A 22,494-nucleotide genomic window follows, 5' to 3' on the forward strand; every position below is an offset into this window, starting at 1 on the left:
AGGTCCACAGGTTCCCGTCGAGGGGCCATACATGGAGGGTAGTTTATTGCACAGATGAAGTAATGGGACAATGAAGGTGACAGCTATAAGAGTGATGAATAGATAATTTTATGGGTAAATTTTACAATAATTTTTTGATAAATTCTTGACAGGATCGTGGTGAATGATGATGGCTGAAGAATCTGGATGGAGCACACACCTTTGTCGAGCATGGTGAGTTTATAGGTAACACTTTTCCAGGCATGAAGATAAAAGACTCCACAGGAGAGATGACAGAGACGCAGGTGATTGACAAAGGAGATATCAGGACTTACAAGCTTTCCCAACAAGGTAAGTATAGCAGGTAAGGGGTCTGTTACGACATTCAAGGCCAGACAATGAGTGATTGAGAGGTGTGTGCTTTTATACTGGTGCTGAGTGCTGCAGGGATGAGGAACAAGTGCCAGTGATTACAACTCAGGGGATAGTGAGTGCTGTGTGGGTGTGATGGTGGAGCCAGGCGTGTCCGTGACGATATTAGCACCATTTGTTTTTTGCTTTTGTGTTCCGATAGAGCATTTGGAACTGAAAACAGTGATGCATGATGTCACAAGACGCCTCAAGTTGTTCCAAACCTGTATGAATTTCTTTCTTCTGCTGAACACAAAAGAAGATACTTTGAAAAACGTAAGGAACCAAACTGTTGATGGGTGACATAACCCCCACCCCCAATACTATGGAAGTCAATGAGGCCCCGGTGCCTGTTTGGTTATCGACATTCTTCAAAATATCATCTTTTGTGTTCAGCAGAAGAAAGAAATTCATACAACTTGAGAGTGAGTAAATTACAGAATTTTCATTTTTAGGTAAACTATGCCTTTAAGCAGATTTGAAATATGTGGGATCCCACCAGGTTGGCTACAAGCAGTTATGGGGAGTTGTGGCTTTTACCAAAATATTTGATCCCCCTCCTCAAAAAGAAACTCATAAGCTAAAGGTAAATTCCAAAACAAAAGGGCAAACGGTTGATGGACCGTGAATACTCGACAAGACTGGCATTTTGACATTTTGTGTATATTTGACTGTTTAAGTGCAATAAGCAGTGAAAAACAACTCATTTAGTACTGAGGGGTGGCTTTATATTATGCACAATCCCACGCTGAAATTCAAGCCCTAACACCAACAATATTCATCAGGAGCAAATTGAGTGAGTGAAGTATCTAAATATCAAATTGATATTTTTGACATCATTGCTCTTAGTTTATTTCAAATGCCTTTTTAAAAGACTAGAATTGAAAAATATATTTATGCTATATATAAATTAAAATGTAACCAGCCAAAGTGACTAGTTGGTGCGACTGCATTACGCATTAAATCCACCCATTTGGGGCGTGTGTGTGTGTGTGTGTGTGGGGGGGGGGGGGGGGGGGGGGGTGTGTGGGGGGGTGTGTGTGTGTTACATAAGTCAGAACCTAGGTTTTCAGCCAAAGTTTGCAAAAACACATTGCATTCAAATGAGGTGGTAACCATAGCACCCGTTTGTCTTGACCACTTTGTGTCAGGATCATTACTGGACAAAACAGAGCGCATAATTTGAAAACATCTTAAAGGGCTAGATCACCCAAAAATAAAAATTGGATGTTTATCTGCTTACCCGGTCCGTGTACGTTTTGATAGTTTGTTTTCCAATTTGAAATGAAATACGCAGAAACGAGAAAATGGTCGTTTCCCGTTTTTTCGTTTGTTAAAAAAAACGGAAAAACGAGATTTTGACTCGATTTTCGTTTTTTCGGGTCACGGATAGAAAATGGTAACACGACTTCAAAACTCGTTTTCCACATGTGGGCGGTCATTACACGCCCCTTTCAGCCGATTGGTCAATCAAATCTGAGCCAGTGACGCCATCTTCAGTTCGTTCAACAAAATAACAGTCCTCTGCCGCTATATCAGTATGTCATAAATCGGCTTTCTTCTGTGCAAACTAACGCGTATTTCACAGAAATATTTATTTCAGAAATGTTAATCAGCACACAGACTGTTGTAATGCTGTTTGTAGTTTAATAGTGAAACTACCCACACAGAGGAGCGGATGAAAAGCAGAGATTAAAAACCTACAGGTTTTATTTTATTCTATTTTGAATAAATAGAATAAATCACAATAAATAAATGGCAATTTTGAAAAACGAACAATCGCTCATCTCTATTTATTTATTTTATATAGCCTAATTGCCTGCTGAAATGTTAATAACCCTTTGGTTAAAAGATTGAGGGAATATGTAAAGATCAAACATTAAAGATCAAAATTACAGCTACATAGCCTTTTTAGTTATGACAAAAATAATATATAAATGTTAAGCCAAAACGAATTAATTTAAAGCTGAACTGAAACAGAAACCGGCGTTATAACTACCTCTCTAATTTGACACAAATCCAAATGTTTCAATATTCACGATTTGGAGGCTAAACTATATTTATTATTTAAACGCTTTTATTGTAGCCTACACAGACTACTTAAAATGAGCAGTAGGCCTATAACGTTTTATATATTTGGTTGAATGTACATATTTTGACAGTTAACAGGCTGTGGCGTCAAGTTCCTAAAACTGATGTTGTGTGTGCGTGAGGCGCCGGCGCGTTCACTTGAATTTTCTTATAAAAGCGGAAACAACTTAATACTTAGACATTTATGGTCAAATATATGTAACACCATTCGAATCTGTGAAAGGTTAAATAGGCCTATTATTTTTGTACACTCACAAACAAAACATTGCTCGTAAAATAAACAAAGAAATTTTCTGCCGTATTGGTTTCCTTTCTGTGAACTTCTCAAAAATAAACCGACACTCATATTGTCGCATTTTTTCCCCTTTCATTTTGGTAATATTAATTACTTAAGTGAAATAAATTTCGCGCATAGACATAGGCTATTTAGCCTATTCCTTTTTGAATCCTTTGTTCTCCGTTCACAGAAGCGCTGCAGGTGCGTGATGATAATGAATCCTCATGTTCTGTTGTTTATTCTGCTATTTGTTTATGTAGGCTAAAACTAAACCCCTGGAATTTTTTAATGATTCACAGACATTTATCAAATTTCGTTTAATTCTAATTTAATATAATTTTATCGGTTAATGAAACGATGATCGCATCAGTTGAAAGTCAGGGGGAAAAAACAGAAATTATATTGACAAGGCAACAATAATTTTCGTTTAGTTTAAGTTTTTCAAAACATCCACAGAACTGCATACAGTAAATTTTCCCGCTGTTTAAGCCACGAATATTTACAAAATAAAATAATTACAAAGATAATAAAACTTCTATGTTTAATATACGAGAGTTTTTGTTTTGCTGTTGTCCACTGAAGCAATTGACGCAGAATCGCCAATAGCCGTTAAATCGAAATTGAAAGTAAAATGTTCAGGGCCATTTATAGCTAATTCATTCAAAAGCGAAGGAAAGACAGAAAAAGTGAGGATAGCAAGTAAACTGTGACATATAATAGTAATGTTCACTGTGTTAATAAAAGTGTTTAATTTAAGAGATAAAATCTGTATGGCCATTTATAAGCTAAGGAAAACTAAAAAGCCCCCCGATGGTGATACCGTTATTAGGTGTTGCCACCTAGTGGATAGCCTATTTTCTAATATGACTGTATAGTCTACTGCAAGGAATGCGTCTGCTAAATTATTGAATTTAAATGTATAAAATGTAAACAAAACATTAAAATAAGAAAAAAAATGAGTGCAGTAGCCACTGATCTATAATAGATAATAGTCTGTCATTATGTATAGCCTATTGATCGGTGGTAGTAGCCCAAAGGATGTCATGCGCTTAGTATAGGCATTTACATTTTAAAAACAGCTTAAAAACAGACTTAATTAAATTTACTGTAGGTTTTTTAAAACTTTTTTTTATCTGTGCAAACATATTTCTGTGAAATACGCGTTAGGTTGCACAGAAGAAAGCCGATTTATGACATACTGATATAGCGGCAGAGGACTATTATTTTGTTGAACGAACTGAAGATGACGTCACTGGCTCAGATTTGATTGACCAATCGGCTGAAAGGGGCGTGTAATGACCGCCCACATGTGGAAAACGAGTTTTGAAGTCGTGTTTCCGTTTTCTATCCGTGACCCGAAAAAAACGAAAATCCAGTCAAAATCTCGTTTTTCCGTTTTTTTTAACAAACGAAAAAACGGGAAACGACCGTTTTCTCGTTTCTGCGTATTTCATTTCAAATTGGAAAACAAACTATCAAAACGTACACGGACCTTACCCCCTGGGCATCCAAGCTGTAGGTGACTTTGTTTCTTCAGTAGAACACAAATTATGATTTTTAACTCCAACCGTTGCAGTTTGTCAGTCTTATAATGCATGCCAATGGTAACACAATCTATGAGAGTAATTTGGGTTTGTCTGTGCATGTTTTTTTAAAACCGAACAGTATTTATATAATTTTTTTTTTACCTCTAATACACCATGTCCAACTGCCTTGAGCATGCACACGGCATCCGGTGTGTGAGGTGAGTACGCGCTCTGGCATAGTTTAAACATGGTGCCTGTAGTACAACAGTTGTTATACAAATAGAAGTTAAACCATTAAAAAACATTTTTTTTTATTTGAAGTTTTGATGTAATAAAATTTTTATTTTGTTACTTTTTGTAAGGGCAGCTTTACAAATAAAATAATTCACATACCTCAGTTGGATGTGGAAAAACCATAGGCAAAGCTGATGGTTTAAGTCGTACGAGACCCACTACTGGGTGTGTAAAATCATCATGGGAAAAATGATCGCTGCAGACCCTCAACAACTTTAATACGTTAGTGGGCGTGTTGATATCCAGCCGAAGAGCAATCAACCATAACTTCAGGCGAGCAGGCTCAGAAGTTGGAAATACGTGGAAAGTCACCACTCCCGAATGAGTTTGTGCGAGAGAACGTAATGTTTTTTAAGTCTGTTTGAACAATCCGGATATACGCAAGTACCATTCTGATTAGCCGTCGTACCTACAATGTTTGTGCAATGTGTAAACAACGAGTGACGTATACGTGCGAGAGATCACTTGCAGTGCCAGAGCGCGTACACACCTCACTCACCAGATGCCCTGCATGCGCTCAAGGCAGGTGTATTAGAGGTAAAAATTATATAAATACCATTCGGTTTCTCTCACAAACCGATCGTTTCGTGTCTTTGGACATCAATGTGTCGTCACAAGCCGCAGGGTTTAATTTGGATTTGTCTGTGCATGTTTTTTTTGTTTTTTTTTTACTCTCATAGATTTTGTTACCATTGACATGCATTATACAACTGACAGACTGCAACAGTTGGAGTTAAAAATCATCATTTGTGTTTTACTGAAGAAACAAAGTCACCTACATCTTGGATGCCCTGGGGGTAAACGGATAAACAATGAACTATCCCTTTAAAGCAGTTTTACATGCAAATAATAAAGCTGCGATAATCTTTTCTTCCATATTCTGATGTATATCTGAGTGGAACAGCTGCCTGAACAAGAAAAAATGTTGGTCAAGACTTTTTTTTTCCAAGATTTGATTGAATCATTGTGGTTAGCTATTGCTCCTATCATTGTGTGACAGGTTTCTCCACCCTTGCGCCTGTGAACACTTCATCAGAAGAGATGCAAACAGGAGGGGAAGGGAGGTTATTTTGATTTAAAATCATGAGGGCACATGAATAAAAAATGTCTGGATAAATAATTTTATAATTAAAAAAAAAAAAAGTCCATTTTGATTTCATAGTGACTTTAATTAACATGTTTTAATGTCTGTTTAATACCTGACGGGTAACGTTTTGGAGACTTATTGTGCAAACGCCCTCAATAAATAGCCTATAGCCTACATCTTCCAGACGTCTCTGTGATGATTGCGCGAGGTAACCCTCAGGAGATTGCGCCCTAAATATTTCTTATAGAAAATCCTTTAAAGGTAGATCCTGCCTTAACCTTTTATGGGTCAGAGGTCTATGGTATGAAGCAATGATGAGCTCCGTGTCCGTGAGAGCTGGGGAGGAGTCTAGCTCCGCGACACAGGCGCGCGTTCGAACATCACAAAATATTTACATGTACGTGTCATGTCTACAACTAGGACTACGGGCAGCTAACAGTTTAAGAAATACCTTTTTTTAAAAGTCGTATAAGAATAGATTTTGATAGATCTTAGAAATCACCTTCTCACGCATTCTATAGACATTTTACCGAATATACTTTCGTCGAGAGATTGCTTCTATTTTGCCTCAGGGATTCGTTAAAACGGGATTTTTACGAGTTGAACAGTAACGAACTGGTAAGACTTTCACGCGCTTTGCGTTTTTTTAATTTTTAAATAAGTTTGTTCAACTATTACTTCTGTTAACACAAGATTTCTTGCATAACTACCACATGGTTCTTTGTGAATGCAAGTGTGATCTGTGAATGCAAGTGTGATCACACTTTTGCAAGTGTGATGTTGTTCCAATATGTAGCCTACATAAACAGGTGATTATAATGTCACGTGCCGTTTATATACATGCAGCCTTGAATGAATTTTTATTTTTTTAGATTTGTTGTTTGCTCTTTCTTTGTTTTAACATTTACAAGAATGCAGTCTTGATTAAATCAGCAGCTGGAGCACGTGACCATCTATATCACATTACTGCTCCTCAAGAGTTGCTTTGCAGACCACGTTTTTAATCACGAAGTGTTTTTTTTTTTTTTTACTGTACTAGAGGATTAGTTGTGTTAATAGAGCGAAAGCTTATCTGCGACCACCAAGCAATTCAGTAAAACCCCACGAATGTGGGTTAAGTGGGGGAGGGTTTTTGGGTTTTTGTGTCTTAGTGCCAGAGCTGTAAAGAGCATGGGACTCCTCCTCCTCCTCAATATTTATCTCGTGGAGACACATTTTAGTGACACATCTGTGCAATAATTGTACTTTACGGTGGTATTTCTGTACACAAATGAACTAGGTTTAAACAAAGATGTTCAGAGACCACCTGAAGTCTCGGTGCGATCAATTGCTGATTAAACAATGTGTTAAGTGGATTTTGAGACAGGCATTATCTAGTATGTGTTTTGGGTTTACAGATGAAACAATCACTTATGTCTGTAAGCCACTTACCAAATATCACTCGAAATGCCACACCCTGAAGGCATGTCCCTTGGGCTCCTTATACCACAGTTTTAAGGTGGTCCTCCAAAAATAGAGCCCTTTTGCCATTCTTAGCAACAGGAGACCGAAACATGCTGGGAACTGATCTTTTTTGTGCGTGTCATTTCCAGCTCATATACACAGTCGCCCTGTCCAAATACCCACACTTGTGGTCTTTTCACTTGACTACTTACGTGACGTATTTCCTGTATTTGGCCCAAGTGTTCAAGTAGGCATGAAGACCGCAAGTGTGTACAGAACTTTCGATTACTCTATTACTCAAGTTTACAAAGCTTTTTTAATTTTCAAAACTTCTAAATGTTTGCTCAGTAGTTGCTATGTAACTAACAATAGACAATTTTTTAATTGTGGTGCTTCTAATTGAGTGATAAAAAGCAGTTGCAAATGTTGTACAAAATACACATAGCCTACCCATATTTGCACCAATAAAATGTGCAACACTTTGTTTTACTGCCAAATTATATGTAATATCTAATTAAAGCGTTAGTTCACCCAAAAATGATAATGTCATTAATTACTCACCCTCATGTCTTTCCACACCCGTAAGTCCTTTGTTCATCTTCGGAACACAAATTAAGATATTTTTGATAAAATCCGATGGCTCAGTGAGGCCTGCATCGCCAGCAATAACACTCCCTTTTTCAATGCCCATACTTAAACCAATTTAAAAGTTCATGTGACTACAGTGGTTCAACTTTAATATTATAAAGCGTCGAATACTTTTTGTGCGGCAAGAATAACAAAATAGTGACTTTATTCCACAATATCTAGTGATGGGCGATTTCAAAACACTGCTTCATGAAGCTTTACGAATCATTTGTTTCAAATCAGTGGTTCAGAGCGCCAAAATACCATGATTTCAGTAAACGAGGCTTCGTTATGTCATAAGTGTTTTGAAACTTCAATAGTTCATGTGACTCTGGCAGTTTGATACGCGCTCCAAATCACTGATTCGAAACAAATGATTCGTAAAGCTTCGAAGCTTCATGAAGCAGTGTTTTGAAATCGCCCATCACTAAATATTGTTGAATAAAGTCACTATTTTGTTATTTTTGGCGCACAAAAAGTATTCTTGTTGCTTTATAGTATTAAGGTTGAACCACTGTAGCCACATGAACTGTTTTAAATATGTTTTTAGTAACTTTATGGGCATTGATAAAGAGAGCGTTATTGCTTGCGCTGCAGGCCTTACAGATTTTATCAAAATTATCTTTGTGTTCTGAAGATGAATGAAGGTCTCACGGGTGTGGAACAACATGAGGGTGAGTAATTAATGACAGAATTTTCATTTTTGGGTGAACTAACCCTTTAATTTAACTTTCAGTGGAATGTTTTCCTCGACATCTTGCGATTTCGGCATATCCTTAAATACAGTTTCGGAGATAGTGTGGGTTTAGTGTGCAATAAGGGCAATGCTTTTGGGCATTTTTAAGACATGGGACAGTCTTGCGCAATTACTTCCACTTACACAGTCATGTGCACGTGCTCTCAAGTGGCCAAGATCACAAATGTGGGTATTTGGCATATGTCTAAAATACTGCATCTTTTTTATTTTATTTATTTATTTTTTTTATTCACTGGAAGTTCTATTGTTTAAACGTAATACAAAAGAAAACACTTGTCACTTGTCCAACAAACAAAGTCACACACAAACTGCCAGGACTTCAATTCATGAAGTGGTTTGTTAAATGGTCAAATTAAAAACTTTTTACACTTTTTAAGTAATATGAGGGAAGTGAGACTTCTTTAGTCAGGTTTTTAAAACTTCCCACAAGAATTTAAGTATGTGTGTGAAATTTTGCAGGGATTCAAGACAGCCCAGTGTCTCACACTCGCTTGTTTTTCAGACAAGATGGAACTTTGTGTTGCTGCAGTGTTTTTGTCCTACTTTGCTCCAGCTCTGGGTAAGTGCTGTTGTTTTTGTTCTTTATTTGCTCTACTGGTTTTTTGGAATTGGCTTAGCCACTTTCTAATCTACTCTGATAAATCAGTGTTTTTATATAAACTACAAATCTTTCTAAAAAATGTTGAAGAATGTAATTAGACAGAACAGTATTTTAAAAGTGTTATTGTCCTGCACAGACTTTACTTTACTTCAGCGATTAATGGAATGTGTGTATGTGTGCAGGATCAGCTTTTGGCAGGGAAATGCCAGGTAAGTGTGTAGACTAGAGGGTTAGTGACGCACTGCGATGTGAGTGATAGAGTTGAATTTCAAGTTTTTCTGTGCTTCTTGATTTGTATCAAGACTCTTTCTGTTTGTTTTTGTTTAACAAAATTTGACTGCAGCAGTTGCACTTAACTGTTTTTCTGATACTGGAGCAGGCTGTGCAGTTTTGGCTTTACGTATTTTTGGCACGTTTCTCAAACGGTTCCACCGTGTCTTGTTTCTGCTTCTTACACCTTTCCCTGAAGGGTTTTTCTGAAAAGCTCATGAAGTAACACTACTCTTGACTTTTTCACGTGTGCCAGTGCAGCTCATGTTGTACCTAACCGTGGGTACATGCAGTTCTGCTACTCCATCCAGTTCCAACAAGACGAGACTTATTAAGATTGATTGACCTTGGAAAAAGTATTGCTGTTGGAATGTTTTCTATTGAGATTTGTCCACTTTTAAAAGTTTCAGTACTGTGAAACAGGCTGATCCTTTGGATTTCTGGGAGAATTACTGCATTCTCAGACTCTCAGACTGTTATATTGTGTTGCTGCCAGAACAAACATTGGAATACAACATTTAAGTTGTGTTGGCCATTGTGCACTCATGTAAATATTGCACACATAATCATGCATGTATAATGGATTTTGTACACAAAATATGTGCATCAGTGCTTTGTCCATTGTCTTCGAAAGCGATGGAGGGAGAGATCATTATGGATAACCAAAGTCTTACAGTCAGACCATTCATAATGTTCAATGGGAGTTTTGGAGCAATGCCTTGTACATTTTGTTTAGAGAGAGAGAGAGCTCCTCTGAAACGACTCTTTAAAAACATGTTGCTCTATTATCATTCCACTGATAAATTTGTGACATAAAAAGGTGACATTTAATCCTAAAGTAACATTTCTGCCAAATGTCTGTTTAATACTAATAAAAAGTCTTTGAGAAATAACTTAAACATGTCATAATATTAAAAAATTAATGTTTTGTTCTTTGGAAACTTTTGGAAATATCTTTTGTCTCATTGATGGAAGAATATTGTGATTATTATAATTTCTTCAGATTAGTTCTTAGAGAATAGTCTATTTAAATAAGTCTCATAGTTATACTTTTTTTTTTTTTTTCTTTTTTTTTTTTTTTTTGATCTGGCGTAATGAAATGAAGCTATTCAGGTTGGCTGTCACAGTGTGAGCATTTCTTTTGTGTCTTCCCTGATTGTTCACATGTTTTCTGAAGATATTGCCATATATTGACTGTTTTTATGGCTTTATGGCTGTATGTGTGTGTGTCTAAACAGCTTTACTGTTGAAATGTAGTGTGCAACCATAGTGTTAACACTGTAATGCACTGGAATGTTTAGCTGCCAGTTTTGCATATTAAACAGTTTAAGAATCACTAAATTCTATATTAATTTAAATTGCACTAATTAAATACTTAGAATAAAGCACTTAGAATAACAACAGAATCTAATTGTTTTATTAATAGTTTGATCGGCAAAAAAAATTACATTTTTGCTTGGTTAGATTTTAATTGTAACTCTTTCTCTGCCTCAGCTTCCAACATGGATGAAATTCACGGTAAGTATCTTCTAGTCTACAATCAATTTTATATTAACTAAACGTCTTATTGGCTTATTAACATTGTTTTTAGCCAGGCTAGACCTGGTTTAAATATTGTGTGCCTTGAAACTGTGTGTGTTTGATACTATAAGCTTTTAGCTCAAAGTGGGTGTGAAGAAAAATTATGGAGTCACCAATCAGAAAGCTATTATCCTCTTACACAGTACATTCCATACAGTATCAATTTGTCCATAGCATTCTGATATTTGAGAAATGGCTTGCAGATACGTAGAGAATACTATAAATATGGATTTAATTTTTTTGTATTGGCACTAGAATGCTGTCAACATCTTAAAGGGGTCATGAATTGAGAAAGAAACTTTTCTTTGAGCTTTTGATTTATATGAGGTCATCATACTATAAGAATATCCTGTAAGATTCAGAACCGAAAACGTGTTAGTCCAATAAAAGCTTTTGACACCAGGCCAAGCGATGTCATAGATGGGTGAAATGCCGCCTCCATAGAAGAAATCAACGCCCACTTCATCATTGCAAAGTTAGCCCCTCCCACTGGCGTGTAAGTGAGATGACGAGGAGAGAAGAGCGATGCAGGACTAAAAATAACATTTAACTTTCAAAGAATCCTAATGCTAGGAATATGGTTATTTATTTTCAACAACATGAATGTCTCAAGTGAGCATTATTTGTATTTGGTACATTTCACTGTGGATTCTTTGGTTAATCAATCACATTTCGGCACAGACTTTTATGAAATGGACTTGACAGTAATGCAACACCATGCAAGTAACTGTTAATTCTAATGCCTGATCTGATATGTAATGTTTCATGTACCGTCAGATGTTCATCTATGTGTCATTAAATCAAACCAGTCACTAAACGGTCAACTTCACATTGTTTCTCTTAGTAGGATAAAAATGTTATTTAAACAGAGATTAAATTACATTGAAAGCGCTCTCTTTACAATCGCTGGAGCTGTCAATCAAACAGCCCAAGTTTATCAGTGACGGAGTTCTGGACTCACGCCAAAACTCTTGGTTACATCGCATTTTTACTGTTTGTTATGATGAAAGCATTCGTTAGTGTGCAAAAATTGATATGCAATGACGAGATCAATGCTTTCATGCGCTCAACAACATGTCTTCGATTGGATACAATGCTAATCACTGCAGCCTTTCATGCCACGATTTAAATATAATGCCATAGATTTAAATGTAACGCTGCTATAATCAACACTTTTCACGATTAGTTAACCTTGAGAGCTGTAAACGTGCTAAACGTTTTCGAGAGGGTAATACTTAGCTATTTCATATGCAAAGATGTTAGCCAATCACAGCAGTGGATGTTTACACGGAAGTCTCACAGCAGACACGCCCCTTAAAACAGATTTTAAATAAGAGGGCTAAAATCAAGGTAGGAAAAATGCCTTTAATTTCTAAATTGACAATTTTTGGTGTAAAAAGCATACTAACATTATAAGTGCACCCAAGGAAACATTATAAAACAACAAAACACCGCAGTTCATGACCCCTTTATTTCTCCTAACATTTTACATTTTGATTGCTACAGTATCTGATTTATTTTTTACAGCTTTACCGAGTTTTGACTCTAGACATTTTCATTTTTTTTTCTCCCACCAGAGTACGACAAGCCATTTCATTATGGTGAGTATAGATGGACTTTAGCTGCTTAGCCAGTATACATACTTAGATGGATTAAGGAAATCTCTTGGTTGACTTCATAAAGCTGATAGGGAAAAATGTTAGTACTCATTGTGGCATTTGTGTTTTTCAGTTTATTGTGAATGTACAGTCACTTTATTGTGGGAGTTACTGATGTTTCCCATAGTGTGCCGAATACTGTTGTCTTTACAAGGGCTTTTGGGGCCAAAGTGCAGAACCCTGCTCAGGAAACATCTGGGAAGTCAGAGAGATTTGTGTTTCCCCTCCTTGGAAAATACTCTCTCGGGACTGAGCTTCTGTAAAACGCATCAGTCAAAATCTGAAATTTACCAAAGAGTTTCCTTTTTATTGGGTCAGTTCATTGTCCATACTTGGATATATAAATGATCTGTCCCATTTACAATTAAAAGAACAATGAAGAGCTCTACTCAGAAAGCAAACTACTAAGTTGACACTACATAGCAGTTTTTAAAAAGTTGTTCCAGACTATCTCAGGAAAGTCATTTCTTTTTCATTATTCTCAGGAGATTATTGTTTGTGCATATCGTGTTTGCAATAACACTGTAAAGCAGGCCCAAACGGAATCTGCAGACACAATTTGTTTAATTTTGATTCAGATTTTTGTATTTTGTAGATTTATATAACTAAACTAGTGGTAGACACTTATTGATAGTTGTAAGCCTAACCAGGAATCCAAAATATTAGTAAGCACATAGGTGGGGTGCATAGAGTTTGTGAATGGTTTATTTCAATTCTACAGATGGTCTGCAGACTCAGATTCCGTGTGCGCCTGCTACAAAAGGGCTGATTTCTGTGTGAACCTTAACTTGTGTATTGTTTTGCCATAGTGCAACTTTTTATTTACAATTGATTTTAAGCGTATGTAGAATGTTTTCATCTAATCATGCATCAGTTGTGCATATGTCCATGGTCTTCTGAATCCTCCTTCCAGATTATGAATCTCTGAGGATCGGTGGTATGGTCTTTGCTGTGATTCTCTTCTTGATGGGAATCTTCCTCATTGTCAGTGAGTGCCAAACTATCTGCGTACTACTCTTGTGAAACATGGATTTGGTGGAAATGTAGCATTTTTATTGCATTTCTTACAAAAACATTATATACTGCATGGCATCAGATGGATACTTATACATGCGTATTATAGATAAAGAAACATTTGTACAGTTTCTGTATATTTTTCAGTATATTTTTGTCAATATAAGTGTATCCTCCGCACACACAGATAAACAAATATCAGTTACTGAGGGTAGACTGGTTGCGGGCCAGCATGTCTTTCATAACCTCTAAGTTTAAACCTCTCTGATACCCAACACCACACCATGACTTATGGTGTTCCTCCAGTGCAGGGACAAGCAGCCAGTCTAACCCTTGACTCTTACTCTGAAACCCCCACCAGCCCACATAAATTACTAAGGAGAAGCTGACTGCTATACAGTCCATATGAGTTGTTTATAACGACAGTATTCTGGTTGTGTACCTATGTGAATTTCTCTCTGTTACAGCAGTGTGTTAAAGGGAAATGCTATGTTCAACCTCTAAGACACCATACGAATGCATTTCTCTCGTATGTTACAATAAACCACCATTGGTTTGGGTCTGACTTCTGGTTTGTTTCCTCCTATAGGCCGGAAATGCCGCTGCAAAGGGAAGAAGTCAAAGTAAGTGAATCTTGCTCTAACAGAATGCTCAGGTTAAAGCACATTTATCATTATTCAGACAATTTTTGCTGGCGAAATTGAGTAATTTAAAAAGGGATTCCCCATGATTGGGAATTTTGTGAAAGATTTCCCCATGCAGTTTTCACAGCGGGTCTGGTTGGTGGTTGATTCTTGTTTTGACTGACTTCTGTGTGAGCTGTGCTACATACATCGCTTCACTATTGAAAATAGAAGTTTTTGCCGCCACAAACTCTAATGTGGCCACGCCTTTAAAGTCAGCATGAAACAAAAGTTGTTTTCTTCCCTATTGTGACCAACATCTGAGTGAAAAAGCTTCTCGAATAAGAAAAAATGTAGGGCGGACTTGATTTTGTCTATCAGGAATTGATTGGATGGTTGTGACCTCATGTGAGTGACGCATTGTCCTGCCCTTGTGCCAATATAAATGTGATCAGAGAAGAGATGTCATTGCTGGAGGGAGGGGGAAGTTATTTTGATGGGCGATCAACTTGGCTCACAATGCTTTTGAGAAATGTAGCCCGGATCAATGATAAGAGATATCAATATAATCTTAATTTGTTTTTTTCCCCCTTCTCTCTCTGCTGCTCAGAAAACAATCTTTTGACTTGTCGCTCTTTTTATCTGCTTCACAGGCCAGTGGGACTTGACACAGAGGCAGCAAAAGGTGAGAATATTTTGGTTTATTTTGTTTCATGACGCTTAAAAAGAAACAGGTATTTACTGTATTTTTATTGCAGGTGCAAAATAAAGTAAACTGAGGGAACAGAGAAACAGGTGACACTACCTCTACTTTTAAATTTGTTGTGGTGTTATATATCCTGCATAAATGTTTTACTGTATATCTCTGCTGTCCTTTGGTTCCTTTTGACAGAAAGCATGGCTACTTGAGGAGAATCTTAATCAAAACCGTGGACATATGGAAGAAGAAAAGGCCACTTGAGGATTTAGTTCTAGTGTTCGCCACAATTTTTAAATATGGCATTATGTCTTTGTCTCTTGTATACAGAGCATGAGTGCTCCTTTTTAAAAATCGTAAAAGTAAAAAAAATAAATGTTTCAATAAAACTGTTGATTCCTAGCTAGAACTACTTTGCCATAATATTTAATTCAGGAGCTGATATCTGTGAGATTTGTCTCTTAACTTTTTGTCATGTGCTTTTCAGCTCTCGGTGAAGTTCATAAAATGTGTAGTATAGTATGTGTACGTGCTCGGTAGCTAAAGGATACAGTAGGCATTTTATATATTTTGTAAATTGTCCTTCCAGTGTTGTCACTTTGCAGAGTTAACAATAAAGCTGTACACTGTAGTTGAAAATAAAGTGATTTCTATGGAATGTTAAATGTCATCAAGAAAATGATGTAATGGTTATGTAACATTTGTGCTTGGCATCTGCCCTGGTCTGTCTCTCCTATTCAGTGTTATAAATAGTTGACCCGGTTATTAGTAATATTAGTACAACCAGTTTGATATTGCAGCTGTGTAGATGATTTTGCAATAGTATTTACATTCTGTAAAAAAAAAAAAAAAAATCTGTGCATGTTAAATAAATTACACGGGTCTCTGGAATACTTAAATCTAATTGGTCAGTGTGTGGGCAGATATTTGTGAAGAATGAATGTTGCCCATAGCAACATAAAGGTGTGTCTTTTTTTTATTTATATATTTTTTTAATCCAAATCACCACAAGTTGGAGTAGATAATTGGCGCCATCTTGCGATTCAAAGCGATTACTACGACAACAAATGCTATATGGGACGCAATGAATTCAAGAAAAAAGCGAAAATGTCAACACTTATATAAATACTCAATATTCAATATATAAATTGAAAACTAGTCCATAGGGAAAAGTAAAATAGTTGCAGATTTACAATGATAGAGTACTATTCTATTTTCTTGCAGTGTTCGTGTTGGTCGACGCTGTGATTTTCTAACCCAAACGACATGTATTATATAAGTAGCCTGGAAATAAGTTTATTTTTCGACCATTTATCGCTTACGTATTAGAGTAGATACAGTGGATATGGCGTTAGGAATGGTTTAAGCGAATGTACAATAATATAAATCTATGATTTTATCGGCGTTTCGCTTTAAATAATTCTTAATAATCATTTGACAACTGGCTTTTGTTTGAGCGCGTACAAATACATCCCGAGGTGCACAATCCACGCGCAAATCCTTCTCTGAGGTTGTCGACCGTCCTCCTGCAGACCCCAGTTCAGTTGCTGCATAGGTGGGGTTCTGTGTGTCGCATGTATTCACTGGGGGTGGGGGAGGTGTTTGGCTCAGGATCCCCACCGCATTGGCCAGTATGCATTTTATCTACCTAACGCCAGACTCGGGAGCTTCCCCTACGATTTAAAGGGAACACCCACAGATCTGCACCGCTAGGGGGCGTAAGTATGTAACTTCCGAAGCCCAGCATAGACGCAGTGCTCCACCAACGCGCTGCCTTCATTCACGGTGCTCAATTACAGCCTGTAGCAAGATAAAGGAATCCCTGTCCAGAGAGAGCACTGCAGTAATGGCAGCTTCAACAGGTTTGCCTATTTTATTGCATTTGTTTGCTTTTAACATGAAACTGCATGCTGTATAATGAATTATGAAATGAATTTTAGAACGTCCACTGTTAAATAAGTGAGTTTGTCTTGAGTATAGCTGGGGGAAAAAAAATCAAATAGTCGTGTTAGTAATGCAAATTCTGAATTACTATTGTAATTCGGCTGCATGAAGTTGTCTTATGCATATTCAGGAATTGCAGTCTGATTTATTTTATTATTTTTGGGGTAGCCTACTGCAGAAGATACTTGGGTGGAATTATTTTAAAACTATTTTAATTCATTTAAAATGTCTTTATCTAAACGATGCATTAGCTATTTCGAAAAAAATCACCGCTATTGAATGATTATTAAATGAATAGTTCACGAAAAATGAATTATTTAATTATTTAAATAGCTTATTTTTTTCTCTCTCTCTATACAAAGAGAATAGAGTAGCATAACCTAAGGGGGAGTAAATGATGACAATTTTCATTTTAGGGTGGACTATCCCTTTAAAAGTGAATGGGGTACTGAAAATCGCTAACTAAGCGGTTACAAAGCCCTGAAGTTCTGCAGGACACAACCGCATCATTGCGCTATAGCTACAGAGGCAGTTCATAGGCCAAAACCTGTTTAAAATCCACTAAGTTATCTACATTGCTTGTTATTTTGTGGGTTGTTTTTCCAAAAGCTCCCAGACTATTTGAACAGCTTTCTATCGATTATCACTAGAGGAAGGTTCACTGGAGACTGCAGGTTTCAGATCGCTTACACATCCAGCCGGCTTTTCGCTGAGATTGCAGTCTCATGCAGCTAATCAATCACTCAAATTACTGATGTTTTCAGCTGAAAACACATGAGTTTGCAACCTTGTACCTGCTCAAAAGCTCATTGACATCACTATTTATGTGATTAATAATTCAAACGAATGCAGTTTGAATGCGTTATGAGACCTTGAGTGTCACTATTCACATGTTTATGGATTTAATAAACCAGCATCTGTCCATGGTGCTGAACTCTGTCCCCTGCATTGTTTTCCTTACTTGACTCCACTTCTTCACAGGGAATCACATTGCTGAAGGTCCACATTAAGCCTGTTATTGTTGTTTCGGCATTGTTAAAAATATTTAAATGTATTTACAGAGTCATACATGCATATGGACCAGAGTGCCTTTGATTATGGTAAGCTGTTGAATATTGCATGAAAAATATATTTATTTTTTTAAACACAAAGTCAGTAAAACAAAGTATTTCACCACTGCTCAGATTACGAGACGTTGAGGACCACGGGTGTCACCCTAGCTGTGATTATGTTCGTAGCTGGGATTCTTATTGCTCTGAGTAAGTAGTTTACGTAATAATCACACACATTTTGTAATATAAGATGAGCGCAAATAATAGAAAATGGCTGTTAGATTCTAAATGAAGGATCATCAAGAGTGGCATTCGCAGTCAATCCCATTTTGCTTCAATTAGTGAGGTGAACACATTCAATTCACCAAACCAATTGACTGCTGCAATATGAAATGAGATTGAATGCATTCCTTCCAAACTGGCTGAACTGAAATTGAATTGACCCCAATCAAAGTCCCCCTCGATTCACCATGTCTAAATGTTTTTTGCCCCAACAGGTAAAAAGTGCAAATGCTCGAAATCCAAGTAAGCGTTTTTCACACAAATGACTGTGCATGTGGAATGAGCCCGAATAAAGGATGAGGAAACGTCCTGAAAGAAAAAGATGTACATGGAATTGATGGTGCCATCTGTAAAGCTCCTTGACTGTTTGAATGCAGCCCCTGGTTTCTAAATCGATTGGTTTCTGAACTGACCAGCTTCTTCTTTCAGCTCACCTACACTGTCTATTCATTCAAACAACAGCACGTTTAAAATACATGAGTTTAAAGACACCTGTCATGAAGTTATGGTTCAGGAATGTGTTTAAAATAAGATCGTTTGATGTTCTTGTGCTTCCCAAATCTGTGCTCTTTGTGTGGGTAGGCAGTGTGTATCAAGACTGATAGAATGCTCAGCATGTCGTCCTGAGAGAATCTGAAACGTCAGGCCCTTACATACAAATCAAGTGACACCACTTACATTTGATAAATGCGGATGAGCATGCTTGCTAAATATGGAGTGCTTAGATGGACCAATGTGGCTAATTGGGATAAAAAAAAAATTTTTTCTTTTTTTTTTTCTACTACAGATCTAGTCCAGTGGAAGGCCCTCAGCCACCAAAGACAGAAGGTATAGTACAACAACATTAATTAAATTCACCCAAAAATAAAAATTCATGTTCTCATGTCCTTCCATATCCATTAGACCTTCGTTCATCTTCGGAACACAAATTAAGATTTTTTTTTTTTTTTTTTAAATCGAATGACTCAGTGAGGCCTCTATTGACAGCAAGATAATTAACACTTTCAGATGCCCAGAAAGCTACTAAAGTTATATTTAAAACAGTTCATGTGACCACAGTGGTTTAACTTTAATGTTATGAAGTGACGAGAATACTTTTTTGTGCACCAAAAAAACTAAATAACGACTTTATTCAACAATATCTAGTGATGGGTGAATTCAAAACACTGCTTCATGAAGCTTCGAAGCTTTACGAATCTTGTTTCAAATCAGTGGTTCGGAGCGTGTATCAAACTACCATAGTCACGCCCCCCAGTGGTGAACCATTGAAATTTCGAAACACGTTTACTGAAATCACGTGACTTTGGCAGTTTGATACACGCTCCGAACCACTGATTTGAAGATTCGTAAAAAGAATCGCCCATCACTAGTTATTATTGTTTTGTTTTATTTGCGCACAAAATGTATTCTCGTCGCTTCATAACATTAAGGTTGAACCCAGGGGCGTAGTTTGCGGGGGGATGGGGGGAAGGTAACCCCCCAATATTCAAATCCATCAGTTACAACCCCCCCAATATTTCAACATGAAAATCACAGTAGATCTATTCTAACATATGTATAATTCATTTATTTTGTAACAATAATTTTGTTTCTAATCTAATATGAGTTTGTCATAATAAATTAGTCAAAAAAGTACCCCCCTTCCATTGAACCGATTGGTAACGTCCAACCAATGCGCATTGCACTTTCACCAAAACAGCGCGAGTGGCGCTCTAATGTTTGAATGGAGAGCACGGGTAGCACCAAAAAAAGAAGAGAACCGTTGCCCAGCCAACTATATTAAGCTTCTGTTCAAAGAGGGACGTTAAAAAGAATAAAACATGTACTGAGAAGGAGGTATGGAAACACTGTAATAGCTAGGTACACTCCACATATATTTTAACTAGCTAATCCTTGCAATTTAGCCATAACTATCAGTGTAACTGTAACCAGTTACCAAAACAGCCGTCTGTTTTGTTACTTCATTTTTCAATAGTGTCTTATCAATGACACAAGTATTCACATCGGTGTTTGTTTTCTACCTTAATTAATCTGACTTTTGAACGAATTGGCTTAAATGAACGATTTAAGTAGCTCTCTCATTAAAACGTCGAATCGCTGCCACCTACTGGCGGTTTCAATATTTAAACATAATTTCTTTCTTTTTAGAATCACTCCGTTATGTTAGAATTTGGTTATAGATAAATTCCATAAAGTTATGATAGATAGATAGATAGATAGAGAGAGAGAGAGAGAGAGAGAGAGAGAGAGAGAGAGAGAGAGAGAGAGAAGAAATAGGCTAAATTATTCAATAACGCTACACATAAAACATTTATTTTTTTTAATTAAAAAAAAAAAATAACAGGCAGCATACCAACGCTCAACCCCCCCCCAATGTTGAAACCAAATCTACGCCCAACCACTGTAGCCACATGAACTGTTTTAAATATGTCTTTTTCTGGGCATTGAAAGTGTTAATTATTTTGCTGGCCATCAGATTTCATCAAAAATATCTTAATTTGTGTTCCGAAGATGAATGAAGGTCTTATGGGTTTGGAATGACATGAGGGTGAGTAATTAATAAAAGAATTTTAATTTTTGGGTGAACTAACCCTTTAATGTCATACTCAAAAATAGTCCGATTTTATTGAACGCTCAATAAATTTTGCCTTTTTCCTTTTAGTTCCCCCTCAAACGGTGTAAAGCGGATGGTGCGATGGGGCGGCTCGTTATAGCGAGAGGAAATGCTCAGATGCACAAAGTTACTTACAGGAATGTGGAGGAGAGTAGAACCTGCTTGACCTCTTTTTGTAACCTCAGCCTAAATGCTGATCTATTGCTGTACTTTTAGGTCACTCAGTAGCACTTGTGCTACATTATATCCTTTTGTGTTCATATAGTGCTAATGACACCTTTCATCTGACCGCAGTTATTTTGCTTATGCATGAATAATTTGCTTTTATTGATATTATATGAGGCTTTGATCTAAAAAGGCATTTATGGGAATATTTACAGAGAATAACAATTAACAGACTGACTCAATCCTTTAGACGGATATGATGAAATTGATATTTACACTAGTTTGCATTTTAATACAGAATAAATGACTTTTTAGCAGCTCTCCAGCATGGAACTATGCACATTCCTGTGTGTCGCCCTGTGTAATTTGTGCATGCAGGTTTCAACAAAATGTAAGACAACTGTAAAATTTTAGTATTTATGTCTTGTAATTTATATTATTTTAGAATTTTATTTATTGAATATTTATTATTTGTATACTGAAATATACTATGGAATCCATTCCATCCATTAACAGTTCTGACAACAACCATAACAAGATAATCTAAAAATGCACAGCTTTTTTTTTAAACATGTTTTTGTTTACAAATTGTAAGGTATATTTATAGGATCGGTAAAGTCGGACATCTTTATGCAACTGCACATTACTTTGCGGAGGGCTTAGAAAGACTAAGAAAGGTTTGCCTTAAGATCTAATGGTGCAACTGAATCAAAACACAGAGTTGGAAACTAACTAGTAGTTACTAAACATTTAAAGGGATAGTACATCCAAATTTGCAAATTCTGTCATTTACTCCCCCTCAAGTTGTTCCAAACCTGTATAAATTTCTTTGTTCTGCTGAACACAAAGGAAGATATTTGGAAGAATGTCGGTAAGCAAGCAGATCTCGCCCCCCATTGAATACCATAGTAGGAAATAATAATACCATGGCAGTCAATGGGGGATGAGATCCACTTGTTTACCGACATTCTTCCAAATGTCTTCCTTTGTGTTCAGCAGAACAAAGAAATTTATACAGGTTTGGAACAACTTGAGGGGGAGTAAATGATGACTTCATTTTTGGGTGAACTATCCCTTTAAGTAAAACCTCACGAGCGGCTGGTGCAACCTTACCTTGGAGTTAGACATGATCTTATGTCCATTGTAACAGCATGAATATTTGTATACTGTTTTTCAGTAAACAAAGCACTTTAGACAGTGATACTTTAGTCTCAAACTAAGTGTTACTAAAAGCAACTGATTTAATTGCAACTGAATGTATTTATGTCTCATGTACTAATAAATAAAAAAGCATCCATAAAGCATTTAGAATAATGGATCATCTGTTTGATCAGCATGTTTTTTCTGAAGAATGCTTATGAACTCATTACATTAATTACATTATGAAGTCATTACACTACAGAAGGTTTTTTTTTTCTTGTTATGCTTTGAAATGAAGTAATTGAGTGACTAAGCAGCAGTCATAATGATGAGCTGGACACGTTACTATACGAAAAGGCGT

At 36.6% G+C, this 22,494-nt stretch overlaps 2 protein-coding genes across 7 annotated transcripts; both read left to right on the plus strand.

Moving 5' to 3' along the window:
• Positions 1-6,015: 6,015 nt before the first annotated feature.
• On the plus strand, positions 6,016-15,601 carry fxyd6l (FXYD domain containing ion transport regulator 6 like). 6 transcript variants are annotated; one of them, XM_067395635.1, is made up of 10 exons: positions 6,016-6,283; positions 8,952-9,051; positions 9,276-9,302; positions 10,858-10,881; positions 12,522-12,545; positions 13,516-13,590; positions 14,206-14,239; positions 14,893-14,924; positions 14,998-15,034; positions 15,132-15,601. In XM_067395635.1, the coding sequence occupies exons 2-9, from the start codon at positions 9,000-9,002 to the stop codon at positions 15,006-15,008; spliced, it is 279 nt and encodes a 92-aa protein (XP_067251736.1). In that variant the 5' UTR covers positions 6,016-6,283; positions 8,952-8,999; the 3' UTR covers positions 15,009-15,034; positions 15,132-15,601. The 6 variants fall into 6 exon arrangements, with proteins under 6 accessions (XP_067251736.1, XP_067251728.1, XP_067251756.1 ...); XM_067395627.1 differs by having other exon boundaries at positions 8,995-9,051; XM_067395655.1 differs by lacking the exon at positions 9,276-9,302.
• A 1,181-nt stretch (positions 15,602-16,782) lies between these two features.
• fxyd7 (FXYD domain containing ion transport regulator 7) lies at positions 16,783-20,896 on the plus strand. The gene is made up of 6 exons (XM_067399012.1): positions 16,783-16,798; positions 17,942-17,980; positions 18,065-18,139; positions 18,430-18,457; positions 19,002-19,042; positions 20,877-20,896. The coding sequence occupies exons 1-6, from the start codon at positions 16,783-16,785 to the stop codon at positions 20,894-20,896; spliced, it is 219 nt and encodes a 72-aa protein (XP_067255113.1).
• The last annotated feature ends 1,598 nt before the right edge of the window (positions 20,897-22,494 follow it).

Source organism: Chanodichthys erythropterus, chromosome 2 (genome assembly GCF_024489055.1).
Source record: "Chanodichthys erythropterus isolate Z2021 chromosome 2, ASM2448905v1, whole genome shotgun sequence".
Taxonomy (NCBI): domain Eukaryota; kingdom Metazoa; phylum Chordata; class Actinopteri; order Cypriniformes; family Xenocyprididae; genus Chanodichthys; species Chanodichthys erythropterus.

Excerpts from the sequence above, each read along its gene's own strand:
- fxyd6l (XM_067395635.1), top strand. The coding sequence starts at position 9,000 with ATGGAACTTTGTGTTGCTGCAGTGTTTTTGTCCTACTTTGCTCCAGCT. Across the intron at positions 10,882-12,521 it reads CAACATGGATGAAATTCACG|AGTACGACAAGCCATTTCAT; the intron begins GTAAGTATCTTC and ends TTCTCCCACCAG. Across the intron at positions 13,591-14,205 it reads GGGAATCTTCCTCATTGTCA|GCCGGAAATGCCGCTGCAAA; the intron begins GTGAGTGCCAAA and ends TTCCTCCTATAG.
- fxyd7 (XM_067399012.1), top strand. Across the intron at positions 18,458-19,001 it reads TGCAAATGCTCGAAATCCAA|ATCTAGTCCAGTGGAAGGCC; the intron begins GTAAGCGTTTTT and ends TTTCTACTACAG. Across the intron at positions 19,043-20,876 it reads TCAGCCACCAAAGACAGAAG|TTCCCCCTCAAACGGTGTAA; the intron begins GTATAGTACAAC and ends TTTTCCTTTTAG.